This window comes from Scyliorhinus torazame, chromosome 7 (genome assembly GCF_047496885.1).
Source record: "Scyliorhinus torazame isolate Kashiwa2021f chromosome 7, sScyTor2.1, whole genome shotgun sequence".
Lineage (NCBI taxonomy): Eukaryota > Metazoa > Chordata > Chondrichthyes > Carcharhiniformes > Scyliorhinidae > Scyliorhinus > Scyliorhinus torazame.
The window spans coordinates 259,956,155-259,972,750 of NC_092713.1; the positions used below are offsets into that span (position 1 = coordinate 259,956,155).

The 16,596-nt window shown below is 50.5% G+C and overlaps 1 protein-coding gene across 2 annotated transcripts in view; it reads left to right on the top strand.

The window, feature by feature from the left end:
• Positions 1–16,596, top strand: part of LOC140426992 (rho GTPase-activating protein 26-like) — a 315,317-nt gene that overhangs the window by 194,880 nt on the left and 103,841 nt on the right. For both annotated transcript variants that reach the window (XM_072512347.1, XM_072512348.1), the window contains exons 17-18: positions 10,890–10,995; positions 13,065–13,224. In XM_072512347.1, the coding sequence (XP_072368448.1) occupies positions 10,890–10,995; positions 13,065–13,224 (266 nt within the window). The remainder of the gene's footprint in view (positions 1–10,889; positions 10,996–13,064; positions 13,225–16,596) is intronic.

Consider the following 16,596-nt stretch of genomic DNA (forward strand, 5'->3'; position numbering starts at 1 on the left):
GGCTTTGGAATTTTCCTTAACCCTATTAGCCAAAGATATTTCATGACCCCTTTTAGCCCTCTTTATTGCGCATTTGAGATTTGTCCTACTTTCCCAATATTCCACCAAAGCTTCATCAGTTTTAAGTCGCCTAGATCTTATGTATGCTTCCTTTTTCAACTTAGCTAGTCTCACAATTCCACCCGTCATCCATGGTTCCCTAACCTTGCCATTTCTATACCTCATTTTCAGAGGGACATGTCTGTCCTGCACTCTAATCAACCTTTCCTTAAAAGACTCCCACATTTCAAATGTGGATTTACCCTTAAACAGCTGCTCCCAATCCACATTCCCTAGCTCCTGCCGAATTTTGTTATACGTGGCCTTTCCCCAATTTAGCACTCTTCCTTTAGGATCACTCGCGTCTTTGTCCATGAGTATTCTAAAACTTACGGAATTGTGATCGCTATTCCCAAAGTAATCACCGACTGAAACTTCATTCACCTGGCCGGGATCATTCCCCAATACCAGGTCCAGTATGGCCCCTTCCCGAGTTGGACTATTTACATACTGCTCTAAAAAACTCTCCTGGATGCTCCTTACAAATTCTGCTCCATCTACGCCTCCCAACACTACATGAGTCCCATTCAATGTTGTGGAAGTTAAAATCTCCCATCACGACCACCCTATTGCTCCGACATTTTTCTATAATCTGTCTACATATTTGTACCTCTACTTCACGCCCGCTTTTGGGAGACCTGTAGTAAAGTCACAACAATGTTACTGCACCCTTCCTATTTCTTAGCTCTACCCATATTGCCTCAGTGCTCGAATCCTCCATCGTGCCCTCCTTAATCACAGCTGTGATATCATCTCTGACCAGTAATGCAACTCCTCCACCCCTTTTACCTCCCTCTCTATCCCTCCTGAAGCATCTATACCCTGGGATATTTAGCTGCCAGTCTTGCCCTTCCCTCAACCAAGTCTCAGTAATACCAATAACATCATATTCCCAGGTACTAATCCAAGCCCTAAATTCATCTGCCTTACCTGCTACACTTCTCGCATTGAAACAAATGCACCTCAGACCACCTGTCCCTTTGCGTTCATCATCTTTTCCCTGTCTACTCTTCCCCTTAGTCACATTGAGTTTATTATCTAGTACCTTACTGGCTTTAGTTGCTGCCTCTTTACTGACCTCTAACTTCCTAATCTGGTTCCCATCCCCCTGCCACATTAGTTTAAAACCTCCCCAACAGTGTGAGCAAAAGCACCCCCTAGGGCATTGGTTCCAGTCCTGCCCAGGTGTAAACCATCCGATTTGTAATGGTCCCACCGCCCCCAGAACCGGTTCCAATGTCCCAAAAATCTGAACCCCTCCCACCTGCACCATCTCTCAAGCCACGTATTCATTCTGACTATTCTTGAATTTCTACTCTGACTGTCTCGTGGCACTGGTAGCAATCCTGAGATTACTACCTTTGAGGTCCTACTTTTTAACTTATCTCCTAACTCCCTAAATTCTGATTGTAGGACCTCATCCCGTTTTTACCTATATCGTTGGTGCCTATATGCAACACGACAACTGGCTATTCACCCTCCCCCTTCAGTATGTCTTGCAGCCAATCTGAGACACCCCTGACCCGTGCACCCGGGAGGCAACATACCATTCGGGAGTTTCGTTTTCGACCACCGAAACGCCTGTCTACTCCCCTTACGATTGAATCCCCTATGACTATAGCCCTGCCAGTCTTCTTCCCGCCCTTCTGTGCAGCAGAGCCAGCCACGGTGCCATGAGCCTGGCTACTACTGCCTCCCCTTGGTAAGTCATCTCCCCCAACAGTATCCTAAACGGTAGACCTGTTTTGGAGGGAGATGACCACAGGGGACACCTGCACTGCCTTCCTGCTCTTTCTCTGCCTTTTGGTCACCCATTCCCTGTCTCCCTCACCAATCCTAATCCGCGGTGTGACCAACTCACTGAACGTGCTATCCACGACCTCCTCAGCATCGCGGATGCTCCAAAGTGAGTCCATCCACAGCTCCAGAGCTATCATGCGGTCTGCAGCTGGACACACTTTCCGCACATGAAGGAGTCAGGGGCATCGGCCGCGTCCCTGAACTCCCACATTGAGCACGAGGAGCATAACACGGGTCTGGGATCTCCTGCCATTTTTACACTTTTAAAAAAAAAAAAAAAAAAAATTTTTATTAAAGGTTTTCATAAAATATCAAGAACAAAATGAGAAAAAAAAAGGAACCCAACAGGGTCAAGTACAAAACACAATCTAGAAAAGCAATCCCCCATAGCCCCCCTCCCTGTACATAAATAATAAATTAACATTAACATTAACACCCCGACTTAACACAACAGGTATATACACCCCATCAGACCCTTCAGTGTAAATAACAAAAACAGTAATAAAGTAAACCCCCCCCCCCCGAGCTGCTGCTGCCGTTGACCAATGTCTATCGTTCTGCCAGGAAGTCTAAGAGCGGTTGTACCGACCCTCTCAAGGCGAATTTCACCCTCTCCAATTTAATGAACCCTGCCATATCACTGATCCAGGATTCCACGCTTGTGGGCCTCGCATCTTTCCACTGAAGAAGAATCCTTCGCCGGGCTACCAGGGACGCAAAGGCCAGAATTCCGGCCTCTTTCGCCTCCTGCACTCCCAGGTCCTCTGCCACCCCAAATATTGCGAGCCCCCAGCCCGGTTTGACCCTGGATCCTACCACCCTTGACACCGTCCTCGCTACGCCCTTCCTTAATTCCTCCAGCGCTGGGCATGCAGAACATATGAGTGTGATTTGCCAGGCTCCCTGAGCACGCAACACACCTGTCCTCACCCCCCATAAACCGGCTCATCCTTGCCCCGGTCATGTGTGCCCTGTGCAACACCTTAAACTGTATGAGGCTGAGCCTTGCGCACGATGAGGAAGAGTTCACCCTCCCCAGGGCATCTGCCCACGTCCCTTCCTCAATTTCCTCTCCCAACTCCTCCTCCCACTTACCTTTTACCTCCACCACCGAGGCCTCCTCCTCCTCCTGCATCACCTGGTAAGTTTCCGAGATCTTCCCCACTCCCACCCACCCCCCGAGAGCACCCTGTCCTGTACTGTGTGTGGCAGTAGCCGTGGGAATTCCACCACCTGCAGCCTGGCAAACGCCCTTACCTGTTAAGTACCTGAAGGTGTTCCCCGGGGGGAGCACGTACTTCTCCTCCAGCTCACCCAGGCTCGTGCACTTCCCGTCCACAAACAGGTCCCCCAACTTTCGTATCCCTGCCCTGTGCCACCCCGAAAACCCCCCACCTGTTCCCCCCTGTGCCACCTCCACTGCCCCCACATTTTGAGGGCAGCCACCACCTCCGGGCTCGTGGTATACCTCCTTGGAGGGAGCGACAGCGGCGCCGTTGCCAGCGCCCCCAGACTCGTACCCACACAAGACGCCGTCTCCAGCCTCTTCCATGCAGCCCCCTCCCCCTCCATCACCCACTTGCGCACCATCGTCGCATTGGCGGCCCTGTAGTACCCACAGAGGTAGGGCAGCGCCAGTCCCCCCCTATCTCTACTCCGCTCCAGGAACACCCTTCTCACCCTCGGAGTCCCTCGTGCCCACACAAACCCCATTACACTCCTGTTAATCCGCCTGAAAAAAGCCTTCCGGATAAACACAGGGAGGCACTGGAACAGGGACAAAAACCTTGGGAGCACCGTCATTTTGATTGACTGCACCCTACCCGCCAAGGACAGCAGCAACGCTTCCCACCTCTTGAACTCCTCCTCCATTTGCTCCACCAGCCTTGTAAAATTAAGCCTATGCAGGGCCCCCCAGCTCCTGGCCACATGGACCCCCAAATACCTGAATCTCCTCTCCGCCTTTTATCGTGGGATCTCGCCAATCCCCCTCTCCTGGTCCCCTGGATGAACTACGAACAGCTCACTCTTCCCCATGTTGTGCTTGTACCCCGAAAAGTCCCCGAATTCCCTAAGAATCCTCATTACCTCCGGCATTCCTCCCACCGGACCCGCCACATACAGCAGCAGGTCGTCCGCATAAAGTGACACCCTATGCTCCTCCCCACCGTGCACCAACCCCCTCCAGTTTCTTGACTCCCTCAGTGCCATAGCCAGGGGTTCAATCGCCAGTGCGAAGAGCAGGGGGGACAAGGGACACCCCTGTCTCGTCCCTCGGTGCAACCAAAAGTACTCAGACCTCCTCCTGTTTGTGGCCACACTCGCCATCGGGACCTCATACAACAGCCTAACCCACCTGACAAACCCCTCCCCAAACCCGAACCTCTTCAGCACCTCTCACAGGTACCCCCACTCTACCCTATCGAAGGCTTTCTCAGCATCCATCGCCACCACTATCTCCGCCTCCCCCTCCCTCGCCGGTATCATGATAACGTTCAAAAGCCTCTGCACATTCGCGTTCAACTGTCTCCCCTTCACAAACCCCGTCTGGTCTTCATGGATGATCTGCGGCACACAATCCTCAATCCTCGTGGCTAAGACCTTCGCCAGCACCTTGGCATCTACATTTAGCAAGGAAATCGGTCTGTAAGACCCACATTGCAGGGGATCCTTGTCCCGCTTCAGGATCAAGGAGATCAGTGCCTGGGACATGGTCGGAGGCAAAGCCCCCCGATCCCTTGCCTCATTAAAGGTCCTGACTAACAACCGGCCCAACAGGTCCATATATCTTTGATAGAATTCGACCGGGAAACCGTCCGGCCCCGGTGCCTTCCCCGCCTGCATGCTTCCTATCCCTTTGATCAGCTTCTCCAGCCCAATCGGGGCCCCCAATCCCGCCACCAGTCCCTCCTCCACCTTCGGAAACCTCAATTGGTCCAGAAAGCGGCCCATCCCTCCTCCCTCCAGTGGGGGCTCGGACCGATACAATTCCTCGTAAAAGTCCCTGAAGACCCTATTGATGCCAACCCCACTCCGCACCACACTCCCTCCCCTGTCCTTAACTCCCCGATCTCCCTAGCTGCGTCCCGCTTCCGAAGCTGATGTGCCAGCATCCAGCTTGCCTTTTCCCCATACTCGTAAATCGCCCCCTGGGCCTTCCTCTACTGCACCTCCGCCTTCCTGGTGGTCACCAGGTCGAAATCGGCCTGGAGGCTACGCCTCTTCCTCAGCAATCCTTCCTCGGGCTCCTCCGCATACCTCCTGTCTACTCTCACCATCTCCCACACCAGCCTCTCCCTCTCCCTCCGCTCCTTGTGGGCCCTAATGGAGATCAGCTCTCCCCTCACCACCGCCTTCAGTGCCTCCCATACCATCCCCACTCGGACCTCCCCGTTGTCGTTGGTCTCCAAGTACCCCTCTATACTTCCTCGTCCGCCAGCAGCCCCACCTCCAAGCGCCACAGCGGGCGCTGGTCCCTCTCCTCCCCCATCTCCAAGTCCACCCAATGCGGGGCGTGATCCGAAATGGCTATTGCCAAATACTCATCATCCTCTACTCTCACTATCACCGCCCTATTCAAAATGAAAAAGTTGATTCGGGAATAAGCCTGATGGACATGTGAGAAGAATGGAAATTCCCTAGCCCCCGGCTTTGCAAATCTCCAAGTGTCCACCCCTCCCATCTGGTCCATAAACCCCCTCAGCACTCTCGTCGCCGCCGCCTTCCTACCCGTCCTAGACCTGGAGTGCTGGATCCAGCACCGTGTTAAAGTCTCCCCCCATTATCAGGGCCCCCACTTCCAAGTCTGGGATCCGACCCAACATACGCCGCATAAAACCTGCATCGTACCAGTTCGGGGCATACACACTGACCAGTACCACTCTCTCTCCCTGCAACTTACCACTTACCATTATGTACCTACCGCCATTATCTGCCACAATGCTCGTCGCCTCGAATGACACCTTCTTTCCCACCAAGATCGCCACCCCTCGATTTTTGGCATCCAGCCCCGAGTGAAACACCTGACCTACCCACCCTTTCCTCAATCTTACCTGGTCTGCCACCTTCAGGTGCGTCTCCTGGAGCATAACCACATCCGCCTTGAGCCCCTTCAGGTGCTCAAACGCACAGGCCCGCTTAACCGGCCCATTCAGTCCCCTTACATTCCAGGTTATCAGCCGGATCAGGGGGCTACCCGCCCCCCCCCTCCCCCGCTGACTAGCCATGACCCTCCTCGGCCAGCCACGCGCCCGCACCCCACACCCGGCCCGTTCCCCACAGCTGCATACCCCCATCTCGACCCCCCCCCCCCATTCGCTCCAGCTCCTCCTTGACCATAGCAGCAGCAACTTGATATCCCCCACCCCCCCCCCCCCCCCTCCTCCCGGCTAGGACCCAACCTAGCTGATTTACTCCCCCCATTGCACTTCCACAAGTCAGCTGATTCCTGCTGCCCCCGGCCACTCCCACCTCTCCTTCGACTCCTCCCATTGCGTGGCGCACCCTCCTCTCCCGTCCCCATTGTTAGGCTCTCCCCCTCCCCCTTTCGTTCTAAACACGGGAAACAACCCTCGCTTCCCCGCCCTGGTCCCGCCCCCTCCAGTGTTCAGCGCGGGAAAAAGCCCGCACTTTCCACCTACCAGGCCCCGCCACCTCTGACGCAGCTACTTTTACAAGCCCGGTCCCCTCACCCCTGACTCGGGCCTCCCCCTCCCCCGCGGGGCCCCATCTCACCACCGTCCACCCTCCCTGCTCTGTTTACCTACCCCCCTCCAAGAGCCCCCCCCGACCAACCCAACCAAAGCAGTGCCCCAGCCATCCTCACCAACCGGAAAGAGAAAAACACAGAGAAAAAGAAACCCGGAGCAATACAAAGCCCCCCCCCCCCCCCCCCCCGAAACAAAAATAAACATAACATATCAACCGCAGTCCCCAATCGCCCATCCCGACCCTCAATCTGTGTCCAACTTCTCGGCCTGAACAAAGGCCCACGCCTCCTCCGGAAACTCAAAATAATGGTGCCGGTCCTTGTCGGTAACCCACAGTCACCCCGGCTGCAACATGCCAAACGTCACCCCCCCCTTTTTAAGGGCAGCACGGTAACATTGTGGATAGCACAATTGCTTCACAGCTCCAGGGTCCCAGGTTCGATTCCGGCTTGGGTCACTGTCTGTGCGGAGTCTGCACGTCCTCCCCGTGTCTGCATCGGTTTCCTCCGGGTGCTCCGGTTTCCTCCCACAGTCCAAAGATGTGCAGGTTAGGTGGATTGGCATGATAAATTGCCCTTAGTGTCCAAAATTGCCGTTGGTATTGGGTGGAGCTGTTGAGTTTGGGTAGGGTGCTCTTTCCAAGAGCCGGTGCAGACTCAAAGGGCCGAATGGCCTCCTTCTGCACTGTAAATTCAATGATAATCTATGATTAATCTAGGACAAAGGTTCGACACAACATCGTGGGCCGAAGGGCGTGTTCTGTGCTGTATTTTCTATGTTCTTCCTGTGCTGCACCGCCTTTGCTCGATTGTACCCGGCCCTCCTCTTCGCCACCTCCGCACTCCAGTCCTGGTATATCCGAACCTCCGCGTTCTCCCACCTGCTGCTCCTCTCCTTCTTGGCCCACCTGAGCACACACTCCCGATCGACGAACCGATGGAACCTCACCAGCACCGCCCGCGAAGGCTCGTTAGCTTTGGGCCTCCTCGCAGCACTCTATGGGCCTCTTCCAGCTTCAGGGGCCCCCTGGAAGGACCCCGCTCCCATCAGCGAGTTCAACATGGTGACCACATAGGCCCCCACGTCCGGCCCCTCCGGGAGACCCAGAATCCGCAGATTCTTCCGCCTCGAACGATTCTCCATCTCCTCGAACCGCTCCTGCCATTTTTTGTGGAGCGCCTTGTGCGCCTCCACCTTTACCGCCAGGCCTGAGATCTCATCCTCATTGTCAGAGATCTTGGGCAAAATTCTCCGGAAACGGCGTGATGTCTGCCGACTGGCGCCCAAAATGGCGCAAATCAGACGGGCATCGCGCCCCCCCAAAGGTGCGGAATGCTCCGCATCTTGGGGGCCGAGCCCTAACCTTGAGGGGCTAGGTCAGCGCCGGACGAATTTCCGCCCCGCCAGCTGGCGGAAAAGGCCTTTGGTGCCCCGCCAGCTGGCGCAGAAATGACATCTCCGGGCGGTGCATGCGCGGGGGCGTCAGCGGCCGCTGACAGCTTCCCACGCATGCGCAGTGGAGGGAGTCTCTTCTGCCTCCGCCATGGTGGAGACCGTGGCGGAGGCGGAAAGGAAAGAGTGCCCCCACGGCACTGGCCCGCCCGCGGATCACCCCCCGGGCCAGATCGCTCCGCGCCCTCCGCAGGACCCCGGAGCCCGCCCGCGCTGCCTTGTCCCGCCGGTAAGGTAGGTGCTTTAATTTACGCCGGCGGGACAGGCATTTTAGCGGCGGGACTTCGGCCCATCCGGGCCGGGGAATCGCGCCGCGCCGGTTGGCGGTCCCCCTGTGCGATTCTCCGGCCCGGATGGGCCGAAGTCCCGCTGCTAAAATGCCTGTCCCGCCGGCGTAAATTAAAACAGCTACCTTACCGGCGGGGGGCGCGGAGCGATCTGGCCCGGGGGGTGCCGGAGACTTCGGCAACCGGCGGGGGCGGGATTCACGCCAGCCCCCGGCGATTCTCCGACCCGGTGGGGGGTCGGAGAATCTCGCCCCTTATGTCGAGCCTCGCGGATCGCCAGTCCCTGGGCCGTCTGTGTCTCCAGCAGCTTATCAATAGAAGCCTTCATCGGCTCTAGCAGGTCTGTTTTAATCTCTCTGAAACAGCGCTGGATACCCTCCTGCTGCTCCTCCGCCCACTGCATCCATGCTGCCTCGTCTCCGCCCGCCGCCATTTTGTCCTTCTTCCCTCGCACCTTCCCATTTTTACACTTTACCTTTACTGATTACAAATATAATATCAAATAATGAATAAATGAAAGGAGTAAAGATTTTACTTACAAATCACAATGCTTAGCAACACACGGAAGCGTTAAATTTCTCCTAGCTACTGCTAATTGGAGCACGTTCCTTACCAGCCAATCAGGTCACTGCTTTGCTGTGATGTCACTCTTCAAGGTAAGTTTTTAAAGAGAGAAACTTACCTTCCCGACAGACCCCTGGCCACTGCTCCCGCCGAAGATCTGAAGGCCGCTTCTCCGGCAGCTGTGTCCTCGCGCTCTTTTAACCTGTGTCCCCGCCGCTCGCCTTGGCTCTTTCACTGAGTCTCCGCCGCTCTCCTCACGCTCTTTTATCCTGTGTCCCCGTGGCTCTCCTCGCGCTCTTTCACTGAGTCTCCGCCGCTCTCCTCGCACTCTGACTGAGTCTCCGCCGCTCTCCTCTCTTTCACTGCAGGCTGTGACATCACGGTTCAATTTATTTCTACTTCTATCTGCCCTCGAGTCTCCCTCTTGATCTTTACTCGGCTGGGATCCTTACAGTGATTGTCTTTTTTTTGGTTGGAGGAGGAGGTAGGGAGGGAAACACTGAAGTAGTGTTTCGGGTTTAACTGTCACTTGACAACTACTCCTCCACAAACCACCTTCAAGATACGGTGACCGCAAAGCACTGATGCAAATTTTCCCCGCAACAGCCAATCAGCAGCTCTGCTCTACTGCCCTCTGCTGGATGCTTGCCTTGACTTGAACACCGAGGGTGTTCTGGATGCAGTGACCGGAAGGCACTTATGCAAATTTTCCCCATCTATAAGTTACAAACAAATTCTGCTTTTGGTATTCACCCATTACGTTAAGCAAGTCTTCATCGAATATTCTCACACTGACATGTCCAGCAGCAGATTGTGGCTAGTGATGAGAACTGAAAGCTTTGCCAGATTCTCCTTTTCTATTCCAGGAGTACTCCATTCTGTCTGGCTCAGATGAGATAAAATGATACAGATTGGGACTTTTCCAATCTGTATAATTTGATTACTGACTGGATAAAGTCATGAGGGGAGATGATTGCAATGTTTCAGGGAGGGCGGATGATTTTGAGTTTTATTATCCTATTTTTTGAGATTCAAGAAAATGCCAGAATTTTCTCAAAAAACGTCCAAAGAACTTCGTCATTGGGTAAAATCTGCTGTGTCATGGATTCTATCCTACCTCCAGAATATCTTGAGAGAAAATTCTGCATATATACTCCTGTAAAGTTAATTAAGCAAAACTCAAGAATATTTATGAAGCCTACATAACACTGGCCTGCTGCAAACCCTCCTCTCTCTCTCCCCCCCATAAGCAAAGCAGTGTAGCATATTGATCAGCACAACCTGTACTATCCTCTGGAATGGAATGCTGTTTGCTAGCAGATATTTCTAGGTAGAGAATTGTTCTGCTCTGGAGAGCTTTTTATCTCCTTTCATAGTGATTAAAAACACTTCTAAACATGTACCAGAACTTATTTTAATGTAAATATAGAAGGCATTCAGGAATCATAGAATCCCTACAGTGCAGAAGGCGCCTTTCGGCCCATCAAGTCTGCACCGACCCTCTGTAAGAGCAACTATCTCAGCCCACTCCCATACTTTATCCCCTTAACCCCACCTAACCTGCACAACCCTGGACACTAAGGGACAATTTATTATGGCCAATCCACCTAACGTGCACATCTTTGGACTGTGGGAGTAAACCGGAGCACTCAGAGGAAGCCCACGCAGACACGGAAAACTTGGCATACCACAGACAATTTCAATATTCTTTACGTTTTCTATCTATGGTGACAAATGACTGTAGCTACCAAGATAGGTTTATTAAACCCGTGTAAGCTGATAGCATTAGACAAACTCATAGACTAACTGATTGTTTCAGAGGAACTTTGCATTATTAGGCCTTTATTTTACCTGAAATCAGACTAACTTGAAAATTATTAATTTGGAAGATGAGTATCAGAACATTTTGAAATTGAAGTACCAGATCTGGTTTGAGATAAACCAGAAGTATTTAATTTCTGTGGTTTATTTCTACTAGAATTGGATCATCCAGAATCAAGACTGTCAGAGATTCACAAACTTGTGCACCGGCTACCGGAAAAGAACAGAGCAATGTTGGAAATAACAATTAAACATTTGGAAAAGTAAGACTAATCTCCTTGCTTTAGCTGGTTTGGTAGGGTTTCTGTTTCTTTAAATGTTTCACTGGGGTTATCTTTATAAAATACATTTATTTTCTATAATAATTATTGAAGGTGCTACGATGGTGTAGTGAGTATAACTTATTTATGAATTTCTTTCATGTACTCTTCAGTCGCAGATTTTGACTTTATGGGCGCAATTGTCCGGCCTCGTTACGCTATTTCTCAAGCGAAACGAGGCCAGTGGATAGCGGGAGAGGCCAAAATCGAGATCCGCGCCAGGCAGTTGGAACCAGCCCTCTTCCGTAGGTAATATCGGGATCTTGCCTAGCGTGGCAAGAAACCAATTATCACCACTTAAGCCCAATTTCCATACAATTAATGAGAGCCATTCCATATCCAAAGGCCGCCTGTCATTCAGCAGCCACCCCAGCAAGTACTCACGCTGGCGACGATTACTATTCCTTTCGAAAAACGTGAACCTGGCAGAAGGGCTTCTTTGGGGAGCCGAGGAGGTGTGTAGCACAGTGGTTAGCACAGTTGCTTCACAGCGCCAGGGTCCCAGGTTTGATTCCCGCTTGAGTCACTATCTGTGCCGGGTCTGCACGTTCTCCCCGTATCTGTGTGGGTTTCCTCCCACAAGTCCCGAAAGACGTGCATTTAGGTAATTTGGACATTTTGAATTCTCCCTCACTGTACCGGAACGCACCGTAGTGTGGTGACTAGGGGACTTTCACAGTAACTTCATTCCAGTGTTAATATAAGCCTTCTTGTGACAATAATAAAGATTATTATTATTATTATTAGCCATCTTTGCTCACAGGCAACGAGCCTGGGGGCACTAGGATTCCCAACGCGGTGCTCGGTGGGGCTGCCAAGGTGGAATTTTTCCTGCACCGGGGATTGGACCCAGGGTGCCCTGCCCTTATGAGGTGGGGTGCAAGGGGCTCGAGGACCCCCAACAATAAATTGGGGGCGTCCGGAGGTCACCTTGGGGCATCAAGTGGAGATCCTCAGTGCAGGAACTGAAGGTAAGTGCGACCCTGCTGAGGCCCAAAAAAATAAGAGTCCCGTTCGATACTGCGGTAGTTCCGGAAAACACCCCGCTAAACGCAAAACAACAGGGCTCTTTTTTTGTCCCCATTAAACCATGCTCTGTATGTTCCCATGTTGGAAATGAGGCTTTAATGAGGTCTATAGCATAGTGGTCCTGGTGGAACCGAGTCTAAGCATCAATTGGCAAGTTACCAGGCAAGTGCCTCTTGATGTAATTATTGTTAAATCCTTCCATCACTTTGCTAATGATCCATTGGGAGATGTGGTAGTAATTGGTCAGATTGTATTTGTCCTGCTGTTTGTAGACAGGATATACCTAGACAATTTCCACTTTTGTCGGGTAGACGTCAGTGTTGTAACAGCTTGACTAATGACCTGACTTGTTCTGAAACCTATCTGTTCAGCTCTACAGTTGAGATGTTATTGGGAACCATACTGCGGCCAAGATCAAATCAGCCAAGATCTTACTGAATGGTGCAGCAGGTTTGAGGGATCAGATTGCCTCCTAAGGCGCTTGGCTTTTTCTTGATATCACATTCAGTGAATCAAATTGGCTGAAGACTGGATTTTGTGATGCTGGGAACCTCAGGCAGAGTTGAAAGACACCTTTTCTTCTGGCTGAAGGTGGCTGTAAATGCTTTTAATCTTATCTTCAGTTGCTGGGGCTCTACGGTTATTGAGAATGAAGATGTTCATCAACCCTCCTCCTCCATAGACTACATTCTAGAATTATTACACAAACATCTTTATAACCTTTTTATTTCATTTTAATTTCTTTATAGGTTTATTTTAAGTTGCCTGTTATCAGTTCAATAGTTGTTTTTCAGCAGCTAGTGTTGGTCACCTAATTAGTGTAATGAAATGTATGTGCCATTTTCCTAGAATTTGCTTATGAGCTATTTATGATTTAAGAGGCTGAGTTTCTAGTTCTGTTTTGTTTTAAATAATTGAAACATTTTAGAATAATTTTGTTGGCCACTCTTTAATCAGTGAATTTGTTCTCTCTTGTGGCACAGGGTGTCCAATAACCACAAACAAAATCTGATGACTGTGGCAAACTTAGGTGTGGTGTTTGGACCAACTCTGCTCAGACCACAGGAGGAGACTGTAGCAGCAATCATGGATATCAAGTTTCAGAATATAATCGTTGAGATTTTAATAGAAAACCAGGAAAAGGTAAGTGTTTCATAAGGCACACTAAAATTCACTGGTGTGCAGACATCCATAATCCACCCCTGTCAGGGAATGCATTCTAATCCTAACGGCCTGTTGCGTAAAGAAGTTTTATCTCATGTCACCTCTGGTTCTTTTGCCAATCACCTTCAATTATGGCTGCATGTTATTGAACCTTTAAAGCATTGGGAATGATTTCTCTTTATTCCATCTAAACTCTTGGGGCAGCACAGTAGCACAAGTGGATAGCACTGTGGCTTCACGGTGCCAGGGTCCCAGGTTCGATTCCCTGCTGGGTCACTGCAGAGTCTGCACGTTCTCCCCGTGTCTGCGTGGGTTTCCTCCGGGTGCTCCGGTTTCCTCCCACAGTCCAAAGATCTGCAAGATAGGCGGATTGGCCATGATAAATTGCCCTTAGTGACCAAAAAGGTTAGGAGGGGTTATTGGGTTACGGGGATGGGTTAGAAGTGAGGGCTTAAGTAGGTCGGTGCAGACTCGATGGGCCAAATGGCCTTCCTCTGCACTATATGTTCTATGTTCTTCATGATTGTAAACACCTCTAATACAGCTCCTCTTGTCCTCCTCTGCTTTACGGAGAATAATTCCAGCTTCCCCAGTCTATTCACGTAACTGTAATTCCTTATATCTGGAACAGTTCTAATAAGTCCCTTCTGTACCCTCTCCAAAAGCTTCCCTAAAGTGTGGTACTCAAAATTGGACACAACACTCCAGTTGGGACCGAATTAATGTCTTGTATAGGTTTTGCTTAACTTAAATACCACTTTTAATAATACCCAGGATCTTATCCTTTCCTACCATCATGCAAAGGATCCTCACACACCCATCCCCATCAGAAGTTCCAAGTCCACTACTTAAAATCTATTGTGAATCTGGTTTTGATTTCTTTCAACGTGAGTGGAACGATGTATACGCCCATAATTTAATTTATGCTTATGTCCATTGCATAATTAATATAAAATAGAGTGCTGTTGATGCTGGAAATCTGAAATAAAAACAGAAAATAGTGGAAACACTCAGGTCCGGCAGCATTTGTGGAGAGATAATCAGGGGTTTATGTTTCAGGTTAAGGGTTTTTCATCAGAACTGGGAAACATTAGAGATGTAATCGGGTTTAAGTTATAGATTTTATGGGTGGAATAAGGACAATAGGAAGGCCTTGTTCCTCAAACTTGCATTCTACTTCATTGAAACAGTGCAGCAGGCCAAGGATAGAGATGTCAGCATGAGAGCAAGGTGAAGGACTAAAATGATAGTGTTGCTCTTTTTAGCCTTAGTCTATTTGCTCTGATTACGTCACCTTTGCTCACGAGTCGCCAGGTATCTTTCTGATACCGCCACATGGTTCAAGTTCAAGTTATGATTAATAATACAGCACACCGCTTAGTAAGGATTAAAACAACGGTCATTTATTATATACAACAAGCAATATTAATACCCTAATACTACTATCTGTATAATAAACCTATCACTACTGGCCAATACTTAACTTAGGAAGAGCCCACCAGGTCAGGGAAACGAATGGCTTGTCCAATCAGATCTGGCTCGTGGGATTCAAAAGGCTGCTACAGGTCAGTGGCTAGGTGTCTCTACCGGATAGCGATCGCTGGATTCAAACTTACAGTTGCCGGTTGCTGTTCTTGTGAAGGTCTCGAGCAGGCGAAGAGGAGAGAGAGAGATCTGAACTTGGCCCCTCCCTTTTATAGGGCCCAGGGGCTTCCCGCCTCCCGGGGCGGCCCTTGATCCTGAGTCCCAAGTGATTGGATTTGTCCCCAATCCCTGGGGTCGATGTGTCCAATGGTGAGGCGATTCCTCGATCGGGGGGTGGTCGTTCACCTGTCTTTGTTTCGGCCACTGCAGGCGCCGACAGGTCTGGCCCGGTATCCAATTGCTAATATGTTGCAATTGTTCCCGGGGATAGCCGATTTAACTGCAGATGTCTGGATAGATGGGCTGCTAACAGTCCTGAATGTAACTGCAAATGTCTGGGTTGATGGGCTGTTGATAGCCCTGAGTATCGATCTGGGCTAACTTCCCCAGAGCCGAATATGCAATACTGTCTGCAGCTGCCTGTTTGTGCCTTGTTAGCTGCTTTTCCCAGCAGCCTTTCGGGTTAGCCATTTCAAACTGGGTTTTGGCCAGATTAATCGGGACGCAGCCATTTTACGTGGCTACGATAGGACACCAGACGCTTGAGGTCATGCTTGCGAACTGAACGAAAGTGTTCTGCAAAGTGTCACCCAATCTGCATTTGGGCTCCCCAGTGTGGAGGGTACAGCATTGTGAGTGGTGAATATAGTATACAAAATTGAAAGAAGTAACCAAAATTGCTGCTTCACCTGGAAGGAGTGTTTGGAGCCTTGGACAGTGAGGAGAGAGGAGCTAGAAGGGAAGGTGTTGCATTTCCTGTGCTGGCATCGGCATGTGCCGTGGGAAGGAGGGAATGGTCTCTTCGGAATGCTGGAAGGGGAAGATATGTATGCTGGGAGGGGAAGGTGTGTTTCATAGAATCATAGAATTTACAGTGCAGAAAGAGACCATTCGGCCCATCGAGTCTGCACCGGCTCTTGGAAAGAGCACCCTACCCAAGGTCAACACCTCCACCCTATCCCCATAACCCAGTAACCCCACCGAACACTAAGGGCAATTTTGGACACTAAAGGCAATTTATCATGACCAATCCACCTAACCTGCACATCTTTGGACTGTGGGAGGAAACCAGAGCGCCCGGAGGAAACCTACGCACACACGGGGAGGATGCGCAGACTCCGTACAGACAGTGACCCAAGCCGGAATCGAACCTGGGACCACATTTCCGTAGGTTTTAGAGTACTTTTGAATAGGGATGAGGGCAAGGTTAAGGTGCAAAACTGGGGAAAGGCAAATTACGATAAAATTAGACAGGAAGTGAAGAATTTTGATTGGGTGTAGCTGTTGGAGGGTAAATCAACATTGGACATGTGGGAGTCTTTCAAGCAATAGTTGATTAGGATTCAGTAAAGTCAAGTTCCTGAGAGAACGAAGGATGAGTATGGGAAGTTTCGGGAGCCTTGGATAACGAGCGATATTGTGAACCTCATCAAAAAGAAAAAGGAAACTTTTGTCCAGAAGGGTGGGGACAATTGAAACCCTTGAGTATAAAGAAAATAGGAAGGTCGTTAAGCGAGAATTAGGAGGGCCAGGAGTGGTCATGAAAAGTCCTTGGCAAGTAGGATTAAGATGAATCCCAAAGCTTTTTATTCATATGTAAAAAGCAAGAGGGTGGCCAGGGAAAGGATTCGACCACTTAAGGACAGTGGGGGGAATCTTTGTGTTGAGCCAGAGGAAATGGGTGAGGTGCTAAATGAGTACTTTGCC